The 20,181-nt window shown below is 53.1% G+C and overlaps 2 protein-coding genes across 2 annotated transcripts in view; one reads left to right on the top strand and one right to left on the bottom strand.

Moving 5' to 3' along the window:
- Nucleotides 1-1,112: 1,112 nt before the first annotated feature.
- On the bottom strand, nucleotides 1,113-15,221 carry ITGB2 (integrin subunit beta 2). Its single transcript, XM_082484261.1, has 16 exons — nucleotides 15,121-15,221; nucleotides 8,526-8,592; nucleotides 8,083-8,171; nucleotides 7,605-7,788; nucleotides 7,241-7,411; nucleotides 6,761-7,002; nucleotides 6,214-6,369; nucleotides 5,918-6,013; nucleotides 5,688-5,777; nucleotides 5,243-5,383; nucleotides 4,795-4,979; nucleotides 3,770-4,014; nucleotides 3,252-3,471; nucleotides 2,879-3,084; nucleotides 2,600-2,766; nucleotides 1,113-2,335 (listed from the first exon to the last, which is right to left on the bottom strand). Exons 2-16 carry the CDS (start codon nucleotides 8,587-8,589, stop codon nucleotides 2,270-2,272), a joined length of 2,322 nt encoding a protein of 773 aa, XP_082340387.1. The 5' UTR covers nucleotides 8,590-8,592; nucleotides 15,121-15,221; the 3' UTR covers nucleotides 1,113-2,269.
- Nucleotides 15,222-19,083: 3,862 nt separating this feature from the next.
- The window catches only part of SLX9 (SLX9 ribosome biogenesis factor), a gene marked incomplete at its 5' end in the record, with an annotated part of 58,920 nt that continues 57,822 nt past the window's right edge, over nucleotides 19,084-20,181 (top strand). Inside the window, one exon of the mRNA XM_082483859.1 lies at nucleotides 19,084-19,233. Within this exon, the coding sequence (XP_082339985.1) occupies nucleotides 19,084-19,233 (150 nt within the window). The remainder of the gene's footprint in view (nucleotides 19,234-20,181) is intronic.

The following is a 20,181-nucleotide window of genomic DNA, read 5'->3' as shown; positions in this document are numbered from 1 at the left end:
AGCCCCTCTACCTCCTGCCCCCCTGGGAGTGGTAGTGGTCCCTCTCTCCCAGTGAGAGGAGCCCATCAGTGCACAGAGCCTCTGCAGGGCCTCAGGCATATCTCTGCCTCATTTCAGCAGCCTTGTCTCAAGTGATGCGTGTCACGGGCTGGGTGTGGGGTTTGTGTGCAGTAATGGGGGGAGCTTCCTCACCACCCCAAGTTAAAGAACATATAGTTCAGTTATTCTTGGTGGAAATGAAACAATTTTAAGAAAAGCTGTCCTGGGGCAGTGCTTGAAGCCTGGAGAAAGGGTCGTTCCGCACCTGGCAGAGAAATATTTCTATCTTTTGCAAGCAGGTCTCCACAGAAGGACCACCAAGCCTTCGGGCTAAAGCAAGACCAGGGGCCTGAAAGATCCTCCCAGCTCACTGTTTTCCCTCTGAGCTTTTACATGTGCCCTAGCATACACTTCTGTCTAATGCAATTACTGATCCTTTTCTTTTTGAAAAAGTCTGGATTCCTCATCGATTTTCTCTAATTGTCCTCCGAAGCATGTACACAGTTGTACTTGTACTGCACACACTACACCAGCAGTAAGACCTGCAGGTGCTGACAGGAGAGACAAATAGTCTCTTCACGTTCAAGTAACAACAGCCTCTGCCTGGGTCCCTGGCAATGGGCATTGTGTCCAAGACTCGGAGTGCCTCTGGTGTCTTCGTGCAGCCAGCCGCAGGGTGCATGGGACCTACACTGAGCTGGGGGTCCTTGAGCCAAAAAGAGCTGCAGGCTGGGATAGTACTGGGCAGAGTATCGTAAACACTTTCCTTCTTTTTACCTTGCCCTAGACCCTCATGGTCACTGTTGAAGAACAGCAAAATGGCTCAAATTAACCCCTGATCTGATGCGGTACAGCCACTCTTGTTTGAGGTGATTTATGAGCAGATGGGCCGGGACAAGAACTGGTTTGCATCATTTAGTGAGTCATTTTTGGCTTGCAGGGGATCACCTTTCAGGACTATGTATGGGAGATGCGGGCAACGATGACAGGATCTTGCTGTAGTTTCTCCGATGAATGTTTCAGCTGCTGCTTTTGCACCTGATTCTTAGCAGGACAGATATATTTACTTTATATATTAATTTTTATTCATGTTAAACCTCTTCAGAGAGCAAATGAAGACGTGACATAATACAGCTGTATGCAAACCATTCCCAAACTTGAAGCAAATATGGGATTGTACAACCATTTCCCAGGAATGACCCCACAATGCAAGAGCAATTAGCTGCTATGCCTGGTTTGGAAAAGTGCTGAGCTGGAGATACTCTGGGTACTGCCAGGTCTTTTGCACACCTGGCCCTTGGCATGTCCGATGCGCTTGTAGAGCAAGGAAAAGATCTTGCCCTGGGGGCGGTGGAAGAAGCTGTGGATGAGCTCTGAGCTGCAGGCAATGTTTCATGTGCTCAGTGCTGATGTTTCATAGTTCAAACAGTTGCCCCTTTGCCTCCTTGTCATGCAGAGAGCTCAAGGCCTGGCAGAGGTAAGCCAAGCTTGCAGAAGCCCAAGTAGAACCTTGCCCAAAGTAGGTCTGAGAGGGAAGTGACACCGGGAAGCAGCTGATGATTTGGAAAAAAGATTCAGTGCATGTTCCCTGGCTGCTTTTCATCCCCAGGTACAGATGCTCACTAGCCCTTAGGGCCCATTATCTCACTGCAACCTCCAGAGCAGACCGCCAGCCTGGAGGACCCTCCACATCCAACTCAGCAGTGAGTGCTTTAGAAATCAGTGCAAGCATAGCGATGGACACCAGTGCAGCAGGGGAAGGCATGGAGCAGCCTGGGAGCAGATCCTGCTAGAGCATAAGGAAAATGGCAGTTTTGAAATCCCAGCTCCAAATGAAAGCTGGAAGCACTTTCTGCAGTCAGATGGTTTTGGGGCTTGGTGTCCAAGACTCCTGCCAGAAGGCAAAGTTAGCATCAAGAGCTGAGAAAGTTGGTAACTGGTACAGGAGCCATTGTGTGTGTTCACTGGTGAGACCTGACCTGCAGTTCCATCCCTGGTAAAGCTGTGTCTGTTCCCTTCTCCCAGCTCCACTAACCCAACCGTCAAGCACTGTTCCAGGAGACAGACATGGTGCAGCCCCTTAGCCAGTGCCTGATGTGCTGGTGGCCTCTTGGAAGAAGGGAACAAACCAACAGGATAAAGCAGAGGAGGTAGAAGCCTTAGTTTGTGATTTCCTTAGCGTGATGTTTCTTTATTGGTGGATCCTGTTGCTGCCGGGTGTTGCTGCGCTTCACTGCTCATTGAACCTGGGGTTCACGACAGTGGTGGTGGCACTCTTGAAGAGGGGGTTATCAGCCTGGAGGGAGAGAGATGAGAGGCCTGCATTGTTTTGATGTACTGGATTTTCAGTGGAGTGTTACCCACTCCACCCTTCAACAATGTCAACAGTGCAGACAGCATTGGCAGGGAGCTTTAGCCCCCTGCAAAATCCAGACAGGCTCTGAAACCGACACTGGGGAGGGTTCAGGTCTGCCATGGCTGCCTCTGGAGAGGATGTCCCCTCCAGGTGTCCCCACCACATGTCTCAGCACACCCCACCACCACGGACAGGCTTTCTTACGTCGTTCCACTTGGCCTTGGATTTCTCCTTCTCAAACCGGCGGTATTCCCGGCGGTCAAACAGCTCCGTCAAGAGACGCCAGATCAGCAGGAGCACCAGGCCGATGAGGGCCACGCCGGCAACGGTGCTGCCCACGATCAGTGCAATGTTGGGAGGCTCTGGGCACTCTGAGGGGCAGACAGAAGGTGTCTGGCTGCAGCCCCTAGCCAGGTGGTGAGGCCACCATGGCAGAGCTGGCAGCCTGCTTGCAGAGGGGCAGGAGGAGCAGGGCTGGGGTACCTTTTTTAGGATCGACGGTGATGGTGTACATCTCCTCGCCATCCTCCTGGACCATGCGGAAGGAGATCCAGCAGTTTTGGGAGTCCTTCTCCCTGCACTGCTTGCTCACCCCTGTCAACTCCTTGGCCACCCGGATGTTGGGACAGGCCTGGGAGCAGTTCTTCTCGAAGGGGCCACTCAGGAAAGCATTGCACTCCACGCAGGAACTGCAAAACAGGTGTCCACAGCTCAACTCTGCAGGGGCAGAGGCCCTCTCACCTGGCTTTGGCTGTGGCTGGGCTCTGCCCGAGCACAGGCAGGGCTTGCCTGCGCCTGCCTGGGAGATGGTGGGATCCCCACTGCCTCCTGTGCCATCTCTGCATGTGTCACTCACACATATCTGCTGCAGGGTGAGGGGCAGGCAGGGCACTCCTGGCAGAAGGGGGGCTGGTATCCCCCCCGGCATTGGCACCGGTTGCAGTGGCAGGTCCCACGGTGGCTGCACTCATTGCCACGGATGTTCAAGCAGCCATCCGTCGACTTCTTGCACTGGCAGGCACTCCCTTGGTAGTTGGGCGTGCACTTGCACTCCCCGCAGTCGCATTTCCCACGGTCTGCAGGGGAAGACCTTTCAGACCAGGATCCTACAGAGATCCAGATCGTCCTCCCTTTGCCTGTGCTTGGAGAGCCCCACCCACCCTGCGCTCTCCATGACACCCTCCATGGGATGGTCAAGGAGGTCCTGCAGGCTGGTACAGTGGGACCCAGGACCCCCAAACCCACGCACTTGGATTTTGGCATGGAAAGGCAGAATCTGCCTGGGGATTTAATCTTTCTAATCTTTCTAAATTTAATCTTTCTAGTATTTAATTTTTCTGCCCCAGTGGAGAACCCATCATGCAGATACATCACCTTTGCCACCGCAGAGGGAGCCATTGTGAAACTCGCAGTTCATGTTGTCGCACTCACAGAAGGTGCCGTAGATCTGCTTGTCAGGCACATCACTGGTGTGGCAGATGCACTGCCCACACACACAGTCCCCCAGCCCCGAGCAGATGACTGAGCTGTTGTCCTTCCGGCAGCTGCCCTCCAGCTCCTTGCTGGTCTTGCCTTTGGTTTCACATTCACAGTTCTTCCCCGTGTAGCCCGAATTGCAGCTGCCATCAAAGGAGAGGAGTGAGCCTGGGTCAGCAGCCACAAGAAACACTGTGGAGCCAGTGTGGGGCCCAGACATCAGCTGAAGTGGAGCAAATCCAGGACAGCCTCACCGAAACCCAACTGAGGTGAGTTGGTGCTAACTCCATGCTGGAGCAGGGTGGCTGATCAGGAGGAAACCTCAGAAATGCTGCTCTCCCTGCTGGTCATATTTATAACACCAAACAGTTGCCTGGAAATCATTGTTATGTTTATAATTTCCAAACCCTTGCCAAGATCTGAGTGTTTCCTGAGGAAACCCAGTCTTTTCCTCTCCCCGTTGCTGAGGGGTCATGAAGCAATAATTGCACCTAAAGACCTGCATGAACTACAGCCCCAAAGAGGGATTTTAAGAGACTTCTACAGAAATATGTGTCTGCTTGATGGATGGCTTAGTGGATGGTTGGATAGTTGGATTGATGGGTGGGTGGATGCCCTTAGGAAAGCAGCAGAGGATCCAGCAACAGAAGAGAGAGTTCACTGTGTCCCCTGACTCCATGAATGCAAACCACCTCTCTGAATAAGAAGATTGGTGCAAAGTTGCAGAGCCAGGCCATGACTGATCATCACAAGTACAGCCCTCTGCTGAGCCCTCATCCAGCCCCACATTCTCCGGGTACAGAGGTGCTTGGAGGAACCAAATGCACCATGCAGCTGCCCTCAGCTTGGCCCAATGGCCCTCTCCCAGCAGCTCCCCAGCTCTGGCAGCATTTGAAATAGTGTTATGGAGGGACAGCACGTACCTGCAGATCCCACAGACGATGCTGCCTTTCCCACTGCAGGCAGTTGGGTCAGGCTGCTCGTTGCAGTTGCAGTCGCAGTTGCTGTCCAGGTGGACGGTGAGGGTGTCTGTGAACCCCAGTGGCCGGATGGTGAAGGACTGACTTTTGATGCACTCCTTGGCCGTGACCTTTACTTTGAAGATGACCTAGAAAGTGCAGAGTGAGAAAGGGAGGGGCCAGAGACCATCACATAGCTTTAGCAATTGGAGGGTGATATTGGCCTCAGGCTGAGCACACACACATCCAGCTCAATGAAGGATTCTCCCATCATGCAGCATTTTGGACACTCTTGGCATTAAATGAATGTAAACAGAAACATTGGAACAACATGCTTGGTTCCTGCTGTTAAACAGGATGGGCATCAGGAACCTTGTGAGCTGTGGACCGTTTCTGGTATGGGGGAATGTACCTCATCATTGATTTTGACGTTGTCACACTGCCCTTTTGCTTCATCTGAGATGACCTTGTCCTTACTGCATATGGAGTCATATTTGACATCCAGGACGTCCGGCACGGTAGAGTGGTCCAGGATGATCCGTGAGGAGAGGTTCTGTGGGGAAATGGTAGAGAAAGTGCCATCAGTCCAAGAGGAGACCAAAGCAAGGGCGTGTGGGGTTGCAGGTCAGGGATTCCCTCCAGCACAGGGGATAGGAGCAGGAAGCACCCCAGGCTGGGGTCTCAGCTGCCTAGGGTGGTTCAGGAAAGGCACGGGAGAGGTGGGCAGAGGGAGTCAGCATGTCCTATCCTCAAAGTCCTGTCCCAACTGCTCTCTGATGGTGAGGACACACGATGGGAACCTCTCCCTTCTCCAAGCCCTGCGAGACAGGTGAAACACAGCCTCTTCCAGCACTTACATTGTAGGCCACCTGGATGAGTTCAATGATGTTGCTGGAGTCCTCATTCAGCTCTCCCACCGCTGACTTTGGGATCATCTCACTGAGTTTCTGCCAACAGAGAGCAAAGAGATGATCAGGCCCTCTCATGTGGCAGCAAAACAGTGGGCAGCGGCAGGAGGAAACGCACACCTGGTTCTGTCCTCCTGGGGAGGGATGTGAGGCACTTGGACCATCTGAAGTCTCCTTACCTTGTAAACATCCACCATCTTACTGGTGACAGCAAAAATGGGCTGAATGTTGTTTTCAGCAAGTTTCTGGACCAGCTGGCCAACAGATGGGTAGTCCTAGGTGGGGAGAGGAATGCTGTGCTCAGCGTGATCTTCCCCACCAGCAGAAGGGTGGATAGTTTGGGTTTCATAACCCAAATTATGACGATTATAGTGATCTTGTGATCTCAGCAACAGGCTTTTTATGTGACTTTTTTTTGTGCCTGGGGGAGCAAGGCTGAGGGTGCAGAGCTGCTGAGCAGCCCCCGGGTACTTACAAACTCGTTGCTCTTTTTGTACATGTTGTCCTCCAAGTGGCACTGGCCATCATTGGGGGTCAGGATGGCCCCAAGCTTGCCATCACCGGCAAAGTGGAAGCCATCATCGGTAGCATACACCAGCAAGCGGGTCACATTGCGCCAGCCAATCAAGTCCTGCAAGTGACACAGACACCTGATCCTGAGTGGGTCTGGGAGGATGGTGCCAGTGGGCATGGTACAGTCCTTGCCAAAGCACAGCAAGTCTTGTGTTGGCCACAGTGTGGGGCAGGGGGCACAGAAGAGGTGGGTTGCAGGAGATCAGGGTCAGGAGGCACAGAAGAGGTGGGTTGCAGGAGATCAGGGTCAGGAGGCTGGGGTAAGATGCTCTCTTGTACTCCCCCAGAGTAACCTGCCCCACTGCTGAATCAGGATTTATACACAATGGGCTTCCAGAGCCCACCTGGAGAGGGGCAGAGATACCTCTTGAGGGATGGTGTGTGAGCATGGGTCGCAGCCCTCACACCTGCCCACAGCTGCAGGCAGCAGGGTGGATGTGGGGACTCACCCCACACACAGCTGCCTGCATCATGGCATCCAGCCCCCCCTCTGGGGCGTCCAGGTTCCCTGAGATAAACTGCTTTCCCACTTCACTTTCAAACTTTTTGGCGTTGTCAGTCAGCGAGAGGATGTGCTTGAAGGCGAAGGGAGGCTGGCACTGCTTGTCCTTGTTGGGGCAAGGGTTCTGCAGCTTCTCGGGGTGTGTGTTCACGAAGGGCAGTACCGTTTTGTCCACGAAGGAGCCAAATCCTAGAGTACCCAGGACCACAGCGTCAGGGGCAGGGACAGGCAGGGACCAGCAGGTGACCCTGTGGCACAAGGCATGGACAATCTGCTGGCCCCTGTGTAAGTGACAACATCCCCAGCACACTCTCCAGCCTGGCAGAGGATGGGTCATGCTGCATGCTGCCTGCATCCCACTCCAGCTCTGCAGCTCTTCCTGGCAGCAAACAGTTGTACCGAGGTTCCATGCCGAAGATAGCCTCACCTATGCGTCGAGAAGGCGTGGTGCTCTCCAGTGCCCTGAGCAGCTCCCCTCCCAGCTTCTTCACCTTCTCTAGGTCATCCAGCATGGAGTAAGAGAGGTCCATGAGGTAGTAGAGATCAATGGGGTACCCCATGGCACGGCGAAACTTCACCTCAAATACAGCGGGCTGGCCTGTGGGATGGGTACACTGGGATCAGCTGCTGTGCTGTGGCTCACATCTCACCCTATCACCCACTCCACTCCCACTAGGATCATCCTTTCTTTTGGAAGAAAAGGGGAGGAAATGTGGGCTGCCATGTGCTCTGCATTCTGGCTGAGCCTGGGAGTGAATGGAAGGGCTTTGGGAATGCCAGGCAGACTGTACCTATCCTCAGTTTCAGGTGCACCTCCTGGGGAGCCAGCTGTATGTCATTGCTTAAGGGACTGTTCTGTATCCTTGTAATCTTGTTGTCTGGAAACTCAATCTCGTTGTGCGGGCAACCCCTCTGCTGCAGCTGGTCGATGGTGTCGCAGCGGATAGAGTCTGGCTCACCAGCTTTAGTGAAATTCTGCATGTTGCAACATCAGCAGGAAAAAATCAGAGGAGCATGAGGTGAACGCAATCATTACAAGATGACCCAGCTCCCAAACCAGGTGTCCAGGGTACTGACAGAGAAAGGAAGGTTAAAGGGTTCTGTCTGTCAGATCCCTCCTGCCTCCATCCACCATGTAGGACTTGAAACACTCCCACAATGTGGTCTCCCCCTTCCACCACCAGCAGAGGCATGTGGGCTGGGTGACCACCCCACTGCCTGTTAGCTGACTGCTGGGGGCTAACAATGCGAGAGGCTACGTGGACCTACCGGCTTCTTACACCAGGCACAGCCAGGACCAGACTGGATGCAGTCCTTGCACGTCCCCACCTTGATCTTGGGGCACTCCATGGCAAAGGCTGAAACAGACAGAAGACAGAGTTGGCATGAGGGTGCTCAGGGAGGTCAGTCTGCAGCAGCAGTAGCCACGGGGTGCTCTGACACCCAGCACTGGGCACCCATGCTGTCCTGAGCCTGCCCCATCTATAAACCCCACACTGGCAGCCCTGGCAGGGTCCTCACCTGTCTCACTGTCCCTCAGCTGGGCTGGACTGAGTTAAATCCAGATCCTGGGAAATGCAGGATCTGGCTCTTGCATGTCTCTCAGTGCCACGTTACCGCCACTGCTGAGCAGCATTTGGGTTCCTCCCCTACTTCACTGCCCATGTAAGGTGCCAGGGTGAAGGCAGTGAGGAAGGGCAAGTTGGGCTCACCTGTCATCACCAGCAGCAGCACCCAGGTCACCACTGGCAGCTGGAGGCAGCAGTCACGCGACATTTTCTGCAGGACAAAAAGCAGCTCTGTGACCACCTGGTGCATGGCAGCTGCAGGAAAGTGAGCCCTCGAACCCTATAGAAAGTGGCTACAGAGAAGGGTGGCCCCAGGGGGATGTGCCCTTCCCACAGCCATCCCACCATGGGCAGAGCCTGAAAGCGTGACCCTGCTGCAGCCCTGGGAGTCAGGCAGCCAGGGCCAGGGCAGCCTCTGTGTGTGGGCTGACTCAGGACAGGTGCTGGCATGCTCTTACAAAAATAAGTTGGTTTCCAATAAACATAGCTTTTGAACTAAATGTGGAAGTCAGCAGAGCAGGAACTAACTTGCACTGTATCACTATGCATTCAGCTGAACTGGCTTGATGTAGTGTTTATCCAGACACTTCAACCTATATATCTATGGAACATTGGAAAATCTCAAGCACTGCATTTAGTTTTTACTAGATGTGTTTTCAGCTTCTGTGTCGAGCTACATTTGTATGGAAATTGGAATCAACATTAACAATAGGACCATTTCTATTAATTAACTAGCAAGGTGTGTTATATACATGGGAAAAAGGTCTATTACTACTTGCTTTACATTTAACTGATTCATCAAGGAAATGAAATATTTCATGCAGAGTGTTAATATAAGTTTTCCTGCTGAGTGTTTCCAATAAGTGACGGTTTGCAATGTCACAGCATGGGTGATTGACATCCTAGGAGAGCTGCAGTCCCATCTCTGAGGGAGTTGGAGAGGCTGGCTCGCACTGCATGGTGAGGGCCATCCAGCCTGACGGTGTGGGAACCACTAGGCTGACTCTTGCACAATGTGCAGGGCGAGGAGGAAGGACAGAGTGTTGGAGTCAGACCCGCACAGGGAGTGGAGGGGTGGGAGGTGGGGGGTGGGGACAGGGAGGGTTCCAGGACATGATGCCATGTATGGGGGCTCTGACCATGGCGGTGGCTCCACTTTTCTTACCGGCGTGCAGGGAAGGACTCCCAGCACATCATCCAAACCCCACAAGCACTTGATATCCTCGGTTACACCAGTACTTCAGAACATGATAGAGATCCTGTTCTTCACAAGTACATTCTCACAGTGCTTGTTCCAACTGCTCACACTAATCACTTCCTGCCCCAAAGTACATCTCCTGATCCCAGAAATTTATGCTATCCATAAAGTTGGCTAAATTGGAGCCAACTTTATTGGAGCAATTTTTCAGTGTTCTTCCCTTGGTGTCAATGAGATCACGTTCATTAACGCTGTCATTTCTCGTAACGCCTTCCCCCCAGCACAGCCTTGGAGCAAAACCCAACAGAGTCACGGCCTTGCAATACAGACGCACACAGGGAAGTGAGAAAAGAGGAATTTGTTAAAAGAGGAAAAAGGAATAAGAAAGCACAAAGGAACAACAAACATTGCCCTTTTTAGCAATATTACACACAGCATCCAAAAAACGGGTCATTGGTTTTGAAATAGTTCTGACGCTGCCCTGAGCAAGAAAACAACCACTCGCTGGGTCCTTTAACTCAGCACAAAGTGCCATTACCCCCTCCCGTGAATCTGCCGAATTAACAGCTCAGAGTCAAGTGGAAATGAGAAAACAAGGGAAACCTTCAAAAGGCACTGTGGCCAGGTTAATATGGAGGGCTGCCCAGATCCCCTTCTGAGACATCAGGATGTCCTTTCTTAGCTCATCAGCCTCTATAAGATACCAGAAAAGCAAGGGATGACACTGGTCAGCCTTGAAAGAAGGCCTGTTCTTCTTCTGAGGGCAGAAGGAAAGTCTAGGTAGGTGGATGGGTGTCACTTCAGTGCTATTTGCACAATAAGGTTTGGTGCCCAGCTGTTACATGGACTCGGAGATGCAGCAGGACCGCTAAGGAGTCATCTGGATGTGAAGGTTTGCAGCCTAGGGAACACCACCCTGCCTTGGAGCCAGCTTCCCTGGCAGAGCTCCAGCAGCCTTGCCACACTGAACAGCTGCACAAGCAACAAGAGGTGTCTCTGTGGTCACCCGGTCAAACCCTCAAAGTGACATGGCCCAGGAGCTCACTCTGCCATGAGTGAGCCAGACAGCCCAAGACCATCCTGTGGTAGGTGGACAGAGCCCTTCTTCACAAAGACATCCATCACCACAGTCCACCTTGGTAAGTTGCAACATACCATCATGCGTGATCCATACTTGCAATGCTTAGCTGGCCCAACACACTTTTGTCACCGCCAAACACTGACAGCAGTGTTTGAGCTTCCAGACAACAGGTAAACTCTTAAAGTATAAAAAAAGAAAAAGGTCTTAACAGTAAAAGTTTTTAACAAGGCAGGGTGGACACCAGATCCCTGTTGGACACTCCTGCATCCACCTTGCTATGAAATGACTTTGATCGTTCATTTGGGCTGTGGCACCCTGTCCCCAGGATGTGCCCGGTGACCTGTGCCAGTCCAACCTGAGAGGTCCTCCAAGAGCAACATCACATTCCTAGTCACAGCTGGCTCCTTAATGACTACATTTACTGTACTCTTAGCTGTATTCATGCTCTTCATTTGTTATCGACTGCTGCCTGCATCTGCTTTGCCACATGTGCCTAGTTAATTAGTAGGGCCCTGGGGATACTGAAAATAGTGTGAGCTCATATTTCTGCAAACCCCTCCAAAGAACAGGGCCAGAGAAAAAGGTTCATGCTCAGCAAGAGCTGCTGCCGCTGACAGGAGGGAAGAGCTGCACCAACCCTCGTTTCCTGTAGCACCCCAAATGTGCCTAATTAGGCTCCAGCTCTTGTACAAGCTAGAAGTTCCCACACAGGCTCTGGGAAGCAAACCCATGGGTTGGATGAGCTCCTGCCATCCCACTTGCCCAATGTTTCCAAGTTTTTAACTCCTGCTGCCGTGCCAAGGTGTGGGGTTGCGATGAGGTGGACCAAGGCTCTGGCAGTTCCTCATCCTTGCTGGAGATTACAGGCTCATCTCATAAAATAAGACAAATTTCCAATTAAAACTGGATTAAAAAAAGCTCTCAAACCCCAGAAATGAAGTGGGAACCTCAACACATGCCCAGCTCTGGCTGCTCTTGAGTTTTGTAATGTAGGGTTCATTAAGTGGGCTGGATTTCGATGCCTTTCTAATCCCCAAAGACATTTCTTTCCCCTGTCACAAGAATGTAAAGCAAACCCTGATACAAAAGAAAGCTCACCGCTTCTTTTCTTCTGCTGTGGAGGGAAATTATTCACTGGTACGTGGGCGGATGAGTGTATACGTGACGTAGAGTAACTTTCAAAGAGAACAAATGGGGCTTCTGCTTTTGTCTGCCTCCTTACAGTGTTCAGGGGAGGGGAATGCAGGTTTTCGGTCTGACTGTCTGCATTTGCAGGGCCCAGACATGGGCCTCAGCAGCATTTTCTCCAACTCCCTTGGTGATCCCTTTGGCTCAGTCCCAGACTTGCACTGGCACTGCCAGTCCTGGGTGATCTTCTCCTGGGTGTGCTCTGCTGTGCCTGGGATGTTGGGGTTTTTTCCTCTTTTTCATAAACTAAGGCAAGCAGAGGGGTATACACAACCCTTCCTCCTGCCCTGGTGTGAAGGAGCAGAACTGCAGAGCTTTACAACCACCTTCATCCCTGGGTGGGGAGCAGGGCGCCGAGACAGAGCACCCTGGCAGGGTGCGTTGCAACCAGGCTCTGCTCCCTGGCCAGGGCTGTGTGGTGGCATCGAAGGGAGAAGGCTGCACCCCAGGACCAGGGTCCTCCTCGGCCCTAAGCTCTGATCTTCTCTCCACATGCTTTGGGTGGCTTGGGACCAGGGCTGTGCTTCACCAGGAGCCCTTTGCAGAATCCACCAGGGTATTCCATCTACAAAGCATTTTGCACTTGCTGTATGTTATATACCTGGCATGGCTCAGGCAGGGCAAGATGCTCCTGAAGGGTCCATGAGCCACCAAATGTGAACGCGGCCTTGGGGAAAGTGCATGAGGAAAAGGCTGGGTGCTGTCCTGCATGCGGGCGGGGAGCAGAACTCAGGGCACACCAGCCTCTCAGGTCACTGGGCATGCTGGTGGGTGTCAGTGGGATGGAGCAGGCTGCTGGGTGGCATGCAGGAGTGAGTTGGGATTTATAAATAGGGCTTGATGTTGATGCTAGCAGCGATCTCGTTGCTATAAATAAGATGAGCGTTCAACAGCAGACATGGGTCTTGCAGTCTGTTAGCCACAGCTCCCCTTCAGTGCTTTGCTAAATATCTGTTTTCTTGCAAAATGGGATGATGTGCTCTTGTGTCCAGTATCGTGGGAGGACATCTGGGGTGTTTGCACCATCTGCCTGAAATGGTGAGGTGCCACTAGTGTGCCTTAGTGCCCCTGGGTGCTGCCTCCACACTCACAAGCATCCCTGGTGCCGCATCACCATCATGCCGTGACATCATGCTATGCTGTGACAGAGACGCACTCAGCAGCGCTGCTCCTTCCCCCATTTCCCACTCTGGGTGATCCCAGACCCCATGCACGGGTGGTAAACAAGGGTACAGCAAGGACGGGAGAGTGGATGTCAGTTGGCTTGTGGCCATTTCTTCCATCACTTTTTGTTGTGTGATGTGGATAGCTCCCATTAAGGCAGACAGCCATAGACAGGGCTGCCTGCTGGCGAAGACCCTCCCTGTGCAGAGTATCACAACTCAGTGTGTGTGTGTACATATTTTTATATATATATTCATATATATGTAAATTACAGAAAAATATAAAATATATAAACATAAAAATATATAAAAGTATTTTTATACTTATATATAAATATATATATATGTATTCCTATGTCCCATTGTAGGAAATACGTATACATTTTATATCTATTTCCTTCCAACAGCCTCCAGCGTCTGCAGGGGATGGGTGTGTGGGATGAGCATTCTCCCAAGTGCACCAAGCGCCTGGCCCATGCTGTCCCTTGGCTCTGAGTACCGAGGTCCCTGGGAGCCCATGGCATCCTCACCCTGCCCTGGGAGGCCGTGGGTTTGTGCTGTTGGGTCTCCCTGGGTCAGACTCCTGCTTGAGTGGGAAGAGGCTGCCCCACTGGCTGTAGTGCCCTGAGTAATCTGGGATTTTTAAGAGCAGAGAAGCCATTCTTGTGTCTGATGTCCAGTGGGCATCACCCCTTGCCCAATCCCAGCAGAGATGCTGTGATGGCTGCTGGGTTTGCAGAGATGCAGGACAGAGTCCCGGGGCTGACTAGGGACCCAGGGACCTGCTCAGGGTCACAGCCTGTCTCCTGGAGCCGGCAGAGATCGTGCTTCATGGGAGCAAAGGAGGGATCCCCTATTGCCACTGTGGTGGCTCAAGTATGTTTTTCTCTGAGAAAACAAGTCACCCCGCACCATGGTCTCCAGCACGCTGAGATTGATTGCAACTGAAACAGCACCAGGATGAGGACAGAAGAAGTACAAAACCACCATGTGAAGCAGGATGTGACAGCCATAACAGCGAAACACACTCTTTAAAGCCTTGCCACACTTTGCAGAAGCTGCATACCAGTGTCCATGCCGGCCACAGGGTGCGATGCCTCTGTGAGTGTTCACGTTTGCTTTTCACCTGCCTGGGAGGCTCGGACCTGGGGCCACAGCATTGGAAAAAGTATCAAAACCAGATGCCAGGCTGCTTTCCCTGACACCTGGGGTGTGCCCCACATTTTGCCTGCATCCGAGTGCCATGAAGATTTTGGGAAGGACCTGCCCTCCCCAGGGTTAGTTTGCCCACAGCCTCTGCTACCCTTGCCTGCCCACCACCAGGTGTTTTCAGTGGTTGTCAGCAGAGTATTTGATGTGTATAGCACCCAGAGAGATGGAGGAGAAGAGTGAGGGTCTCACCCCCTCTCCCCCCTCAGAAGGCCCACAAGGGTGCAGAGACCTCCAGGAAGGTCCCTGTGCCAGCATGCCAACGGTGGCACCGCGCTGAGCCCCTCCCAGCAGCCAACCCCACTGCCCTTGTGCCATGCCACTGTGTGGTTCCCTCTTCCCCTCTGAGCTGTCACATCCTGCAGCCAGTGGTGGGTGCTTGTACAGGATCCCATGAGGAAAAGCGGGGTTCTGGGAGGGGAACCAGAGCAGCCTCCAGCCTCATGCTTGTCCAGTGCTGCCGGCTGGGCACGCAGCCAGCGCCGCTCTCCCCAGTGCCATGCATGAGTGTGCAGGGGGAGCATGTTGTACCCTCTCTGCTCTCCTCTGCCCATGAGGCAGCGAGGAAGCGGTTGTGTGGGGTCTGACGCCCTCCCCCGAATAACCACCTGCAGTCCAGGCTTAATCCTACCTCCAAAAGCAAAAACGTTACAGACAAGGCAAGCTGCCTTTGCAAAGTCTGTGTAGACTGACTGCCGTGCCATGCCGCACACAGGAGGGACACCACGCTGAGCTCCCTGAAGCCCTTCTAAGGCCTTGAGTGAAGGGAGGTTAGATCAGGAAATATAAAACAAATTCACTGGAAACACTAGAGCTATGAAACCACATTGTCGCCTGGCTGCCTTTCACCCCCCGAGAAAGGAAGAACAGAAGCAAAGAAAATGGAGATGCTGTACTTGCCTCGCATCAAGCCCTCTCCTTCGTCCTGTGCTTGGGCTGGGATGAGGACAGTCTCAACTTCTCAAGCTTGGCCAGAAAAAGCAGCCAGGCTTCAGGAGCTTTGCGATGCACCCCAATCCTTCCTTCCTATTTCTGTCTTACAGTCGGCTGAGGCAGAAAGAAGGAAGTCGGAGCGGTGGCTGTGGGAGGGCGTGTTCCCCTCTCCCCTCAACCCAATCAGCCCCACTCACACTGGCCAAAGTGCTGCCAAAGCACCCTGCCCTGTGGGGTTTGGGGCTGATCTCCTTCCTGGGCAGCCCCCCTGCTGCACCCAAGAAAAGGACCCTACCCAAAACTCGCCCTTTTTGGCCCACTTTTAACCTTTCACAGCATCACTGAGAGCCAGCCCATTCCCCCAGCAGGCAAATAATGCTGGTAATGGGGGAAACTGGTTCCTTTGGGACCTATCAGTAGCCCATGTGGCAGAGAAGATGGGGAGCTGGCTCCCCTCAGACTCTGGGTTGGGCTTTAAAATTTTTGCTCTGGGGCTCACTGCTGGTGTAGTGAGGCCTCCTCGCTTGGCAGAGGACACCAGCACCGTTCTCACTGTGGCACAGCTTGGGGTTGTGTGTTTTTTTTTAAGCAGCCTTCATCTTTTGTTGTGCAGGCTGCAATATAACTCCTCCCAATGCACCTGCAACAGTATTTCCCTGAGCAGAGAAGAACCGGCTCCTGGCAACTATCTCTTAACCTCTTCAGGGCACTAAAGTAAAAAAAAACACAAACGAGTCATTTAGAAAATGTACAGGATCATAAATTTTTAATAAAGATAATTAATGTGAAGATTTTGTTAATTGCTTTGTGGGTTCCCCTTCCAGCAAACTAACGTTGAGTGACCATGATGTATTATAAGACACCGATGCAGTTCACCTGCTGCTGTCTTACAGTTATGGAATTGGGTTTATTTTTGCAGCAAGCAAAGAGAATCACAGTGCTAGCAGCAAATTTCTGAGCCCTGATGAATGCTCCATGGGTTAGTGTTTTTATTAAAGACAACAGAGCTCTGTGCTGGTTTCATCGCAGCCAGGCGCTGGGTGTAGCCAGAAAGCATCGTAGCAATGCTTGCAGTGGGAACTATTGCCCAGCTGGTGCGGGATATGGTGGCGACAGAGCCTGCTGGGAGCTGAGGTTCCCACCCCATGTTGCTTGGAAAGCCTGGGGTGGCTGCAGCTGGATGATGCAGAGCAGTCCACAGCCCTGGAGCAGATGGGCTGTGGCAGATAAAGCTGGGAAAGCTGGTGGGGCTTCCTGCCAGCATTGCCAGTTGCAAACCGGGGGGAAGGAAGTGTGCTTGAGTGAGATGATCTGTTGTAATTTTTCCTTTTGTCTTGCATAAGGCCTTTATCAGGCTGCTCTTTTTTCTTCAATTATTTCACTGGGTTTTTCAAACCACCCTGCTCCCACTGACAGGTCGAGGGAGGGGAGTGAGAGAGCTGGGAGCCTCCTGAGCTGGAGCAATGGCAGCAGAGCAGATATACCATGGGCCCTTGTAGCCCAAAGCTGAAGCTTGCTGGCATACTCCCAGTTCCTCCCAAGCTGTTCCTCAAGCTTTCTTGCACCTTTGGCCTTAAGTGGACATCCATAGCAAAGCACCGTCCCTATCAATTCCCAAGGGACCCTTAACACCTCTTTCTCCTTGCCTCCAGCATATCAGTGCTTAGCCTGCTAGCTCATTAGTCCTGGCTATTTACTACACGTATTAGCTAATGAGTAGTTACTCTTCTGCTATGTCTGTGCTTTCACAACAGCACACGGGACAAGATGTCCAAGCAGAAGCAAGCCAGGGCTGCAGCAGACAGCATTAGGATGCTTGCTACCTGCCACAGCTGGCAAAACCCATGCATGTGGGTTTCACCTGCTTGAGGTTTTAATCTTTGATACTTCCTGGTCTGGGAATAACTTCCATTTTTTAGAATATGTCTTTTTGTTTCTACATCTTATTTCTCCTTGCTGCTGTTTTAAGCCTGCTGTAGTTGAAGGGCATGGGCATCCTCTAGAGATATGTACATGCTTAGTTGCAGCACGTGGATGCGTTGGATGGTCCCCAACCTGACTGTAAGCATTTTAGGCTGTTAAACATTCCTTTTTCTATTTTATTTTAACCATCTTTATTTTTATTAGTTCCCCTTTTTAATTTTATTTTTACTAGAGTGGATCGTGTTTCCTCCTCCCCGACTCTGGGACTCTTGTGGTTTTTGCAGGATGCTCTTAAGCAGCTGGGGTGGGGAGTGGGGGCATCCAGCTGTGTGCTGTCAGAGCCATTGCTCCCTGGAGTCATTCATTTTGGTGCTTTGCTCCTAAATGATGCTCACCCAGCCTACAGCAAGGTAATAGAAGTTTTCCTGGTGTTATTTTCTACCCCTGACAAATGTTAAATCTTTCCTGGTGTGTCCCAGCCGCTGCCATACTCTGGCTGAATGAGCAGCACAACAGGAGTGGGGATTTGGGGTGGCTGTGGGATCTCCATCTTCAGAGATATTTTTTATTTTCAACCTTCTAGTATTTATATAGGGGTATGTTTGGTTGTGAGCAGGTGTGTAAGCTGGATGTGGCATCTTTACAAGCAGCACCACCTTCCCAGAGACCTCTCCCTGCATTTTCCCATGTCCTTGGCACCCACAAGGAGGGCCACCAGCAGCGCACTCGTGTGGCACAGCTTGCCTTGTGCTCCTGTGTTGCCCACACTGATACAAGCTTATCAACCCCTTGGCTGGCTGGGAGCAGCTACCACCCAGGAGATGGACTCACCGATGCTGGTCTTCCTGCTTGGAGCAGCTTCCCCCCAGCCTCGGCCTTGTCATCCTCTGGCATGTCCTTGCTCATCTGTCTGCAAGTCAGGGCTGAACAAGGGACCTGGGGAAAAGGAAAAAGGAAGTTCAGTCAGTGTGGAGAAGTACATGGCAAGAAGTTTGCCTTGCTGTAAGAAACCAGTTACTGGTGAACACGACATTTGTCATTGTATTTTCTGTATCAGTTTCTGGTATTTTTAGAGGTTTCAAAAGAGCAGTGGAAAAATACTACCCAAGGTAGCCCCAAAGCAAGGGGGGTAATGCAAGTCCCTGGGGCTGCTCCCCAACATCAGGCCTTGGCTGTGTTTAGCTCAGAAAGGGCTGGGAGGGGCAGAGAAAGGCCAGCTGGAAGACAAAGGCACACAACAGAGCACACATCAGGGCTTTTTACGAGCAAAACCACTGTGGCTCCAAAGGCCAGAGCTTTTTATTCACCTGGTGGGGAGGAGCAGCTTTGCACTTCACTCCGTCACGTATGTGGAAAGGTGCAGTGAAGTCTGTGGCTATTTTGTTGGGACTTCCTGCCAGGGTCTGCAGCTGCACAGTCAAACACATGCTCAGGACTCCACAGGGGCTCATAGTTTTGGGTTTGTTTGTTTTTTTTTTTTTTTTTTTTTTTTTTGCTGTTATAACTATGGAAATAACTTCTGGCAGGGAGTTTCAGAATTCCTTTTTCTGTCCTACCGGCATCCCAGTCTCTGGCTAGTGCTAGCGAAAGGCCTCAGCTCTTCCAGGGGCTCACACCAAACTTTAACTGTGTCGCAGCGTCTCTGGGCTTAACCAAAGCACACCAAAAAAACACCCTCAGCTGTTTCCAGGACCCACCTTCGGCAGACTGCCTGCCCACTGCCAGCCTAAACCCCCCAGCTGCCCATGAAAGCGACTAGCAGCAGAACGCTGGCGTTTAAGACCCCACATTACGCTTCAGAGTTAACAGCCTTGGAGAAGGGTGGCTGGGGCTGCCGCCGAGGTGCTTCCTGGGCTCTGCACGTCGCAGGGGGCTCCCCAAGGCCCCAGGCCCCGCCGGGGCCACTGCCCTCTGCTGCCAGCCGGCACCGTCCTCCTGGGCGGGGGCGTCCCCGGGACGAGAGAGGCGCGGCAGAGGCCAGCCCGCCCCCTTCCGCCTCGCTCCGCCATGGTAGGGAAGGCCAAGCGCCCACGGCTCCACCGCGCCGCCCCCCGGGCCTCGCCCGCCCGGGATCCGCCGCCTCGCCACGGCCCCGAGCCCGGCCGCGGCCCCATCCTGGGGCCCGGCGCGGGCAGCCGGAACGCGGCGGCCACCAAGGTACCGGGGGCGGGCGGGCAGCCGAGTGGGGCGGTGTCACGTGGGGCGGGCGAGGCTCCGCCTCCCGCGCGCGGGCGGTAGCGGTCACGGGGCCGGGGCCGGGGCCGGGGCCGGGGCCGGGGCGGGGCGGGGCGGGGGGTGGCGGCTCGGCTGCGGACGGTGGCAGCGGGTGTGCGGTGGCTGATGCGGCGGTGGCCGCCTGCCCCGCCAGCGGAGAGGGTGGGCGCTCGATCCCCGCGCCATCCCAGCCCTGCTCGGTTTCTCTCCACGCGGTGGCCGTCACGGGCGCAGGACCTTCGCGGGGTGTCACCGCACCGCCAGGGGTGACTCCGCAGGGTGTCTAAGGACACCCCTTGGTTCTGGACACGGTGAAGCACTGCTGGTAGCTGACAGGTTCTCAGAGGGGCAAGAGATTGAGTGAAATTGTTTCCTGAAGGCCGGTGTCCTTTTCCTGCTTAGAAAAGTCATGTTGTGCCCTTGATGCTTTTCTTGCGGCCTTGAAGCTGCTGTGGCACTCTGCTGGGCACCTGCTTGTCTCTCATGCCACGTATCACCAGTGGGAATGTGCTGACAAGGGCACGGCTCATCAGAGCAGGCAGGGAGCCTGGAGCTTCAGGGCTGCAGCGCAAGGTTCTGCCTCTGCACCGTGGGAGCCCCAGCGTGCTACTCCGATGGCGACTCTTGCTGCTGTACACTGTCAGCCATGGTGATGGAACTGCCACATAGTGGCAGCTATGGCAACAACCACCTGGTAGCCACTATAGCTATGGCAGCTGCCATAGCATCCCCAGGCCTTTAGCACGCAGAGAGGAGAACCTGCTTAGGGAGGTGGCAGTGAGAGACGTGTGCCAGTACTGCTCCTGCTGCTAGGGGAGAGGCTGCTGTGCTGCATCTCGGTGGCGTAACCTGGATGCAGTAGTGGGGATCATTACCAGCAAGTGTTGGGAG

Source organism: Vanellus vanellus (assembly GCF_965231255.1).
Source record: "Vanellus vanellus genome assembly, chromosome: 5".
NCBI lineage: Eukaryota > Metazoa > Chordata > Aves > Charadriiformes > Charadriidae > Vanellus > Vanellus vanellus.
Note: the sequence above shows the minus strand (reverse complement) of the source record. Positions and strands in the feature narration are given on the sequence as shown.

Excerpts from the sequence above, each read along its gene's own strand:
- ITGB2 (XM_082484261.1), bottom strand. The coding sequence starts at position 8,589 with ATGTCGCGTGACTGCTGCCTCCAGCTGCCAGTGGTGACCTGGGTGCTG. Across the intron at positions 6,014-6,213 it reads ACAAAAAGAGCAACGAGTTT|GACTACCCATCTGTTGGCCA; the intron begins GTAAGTACCCGG and ends CTCCCCACCTAG. Across the intron at positions 4,015-4,794 it reads ATCGTCTGTGGGATCTGCAG|CTGCAATTCGGGCTACACGG; the intron begins GTACGTGCTGTC and ends CTTTGATGGCAG.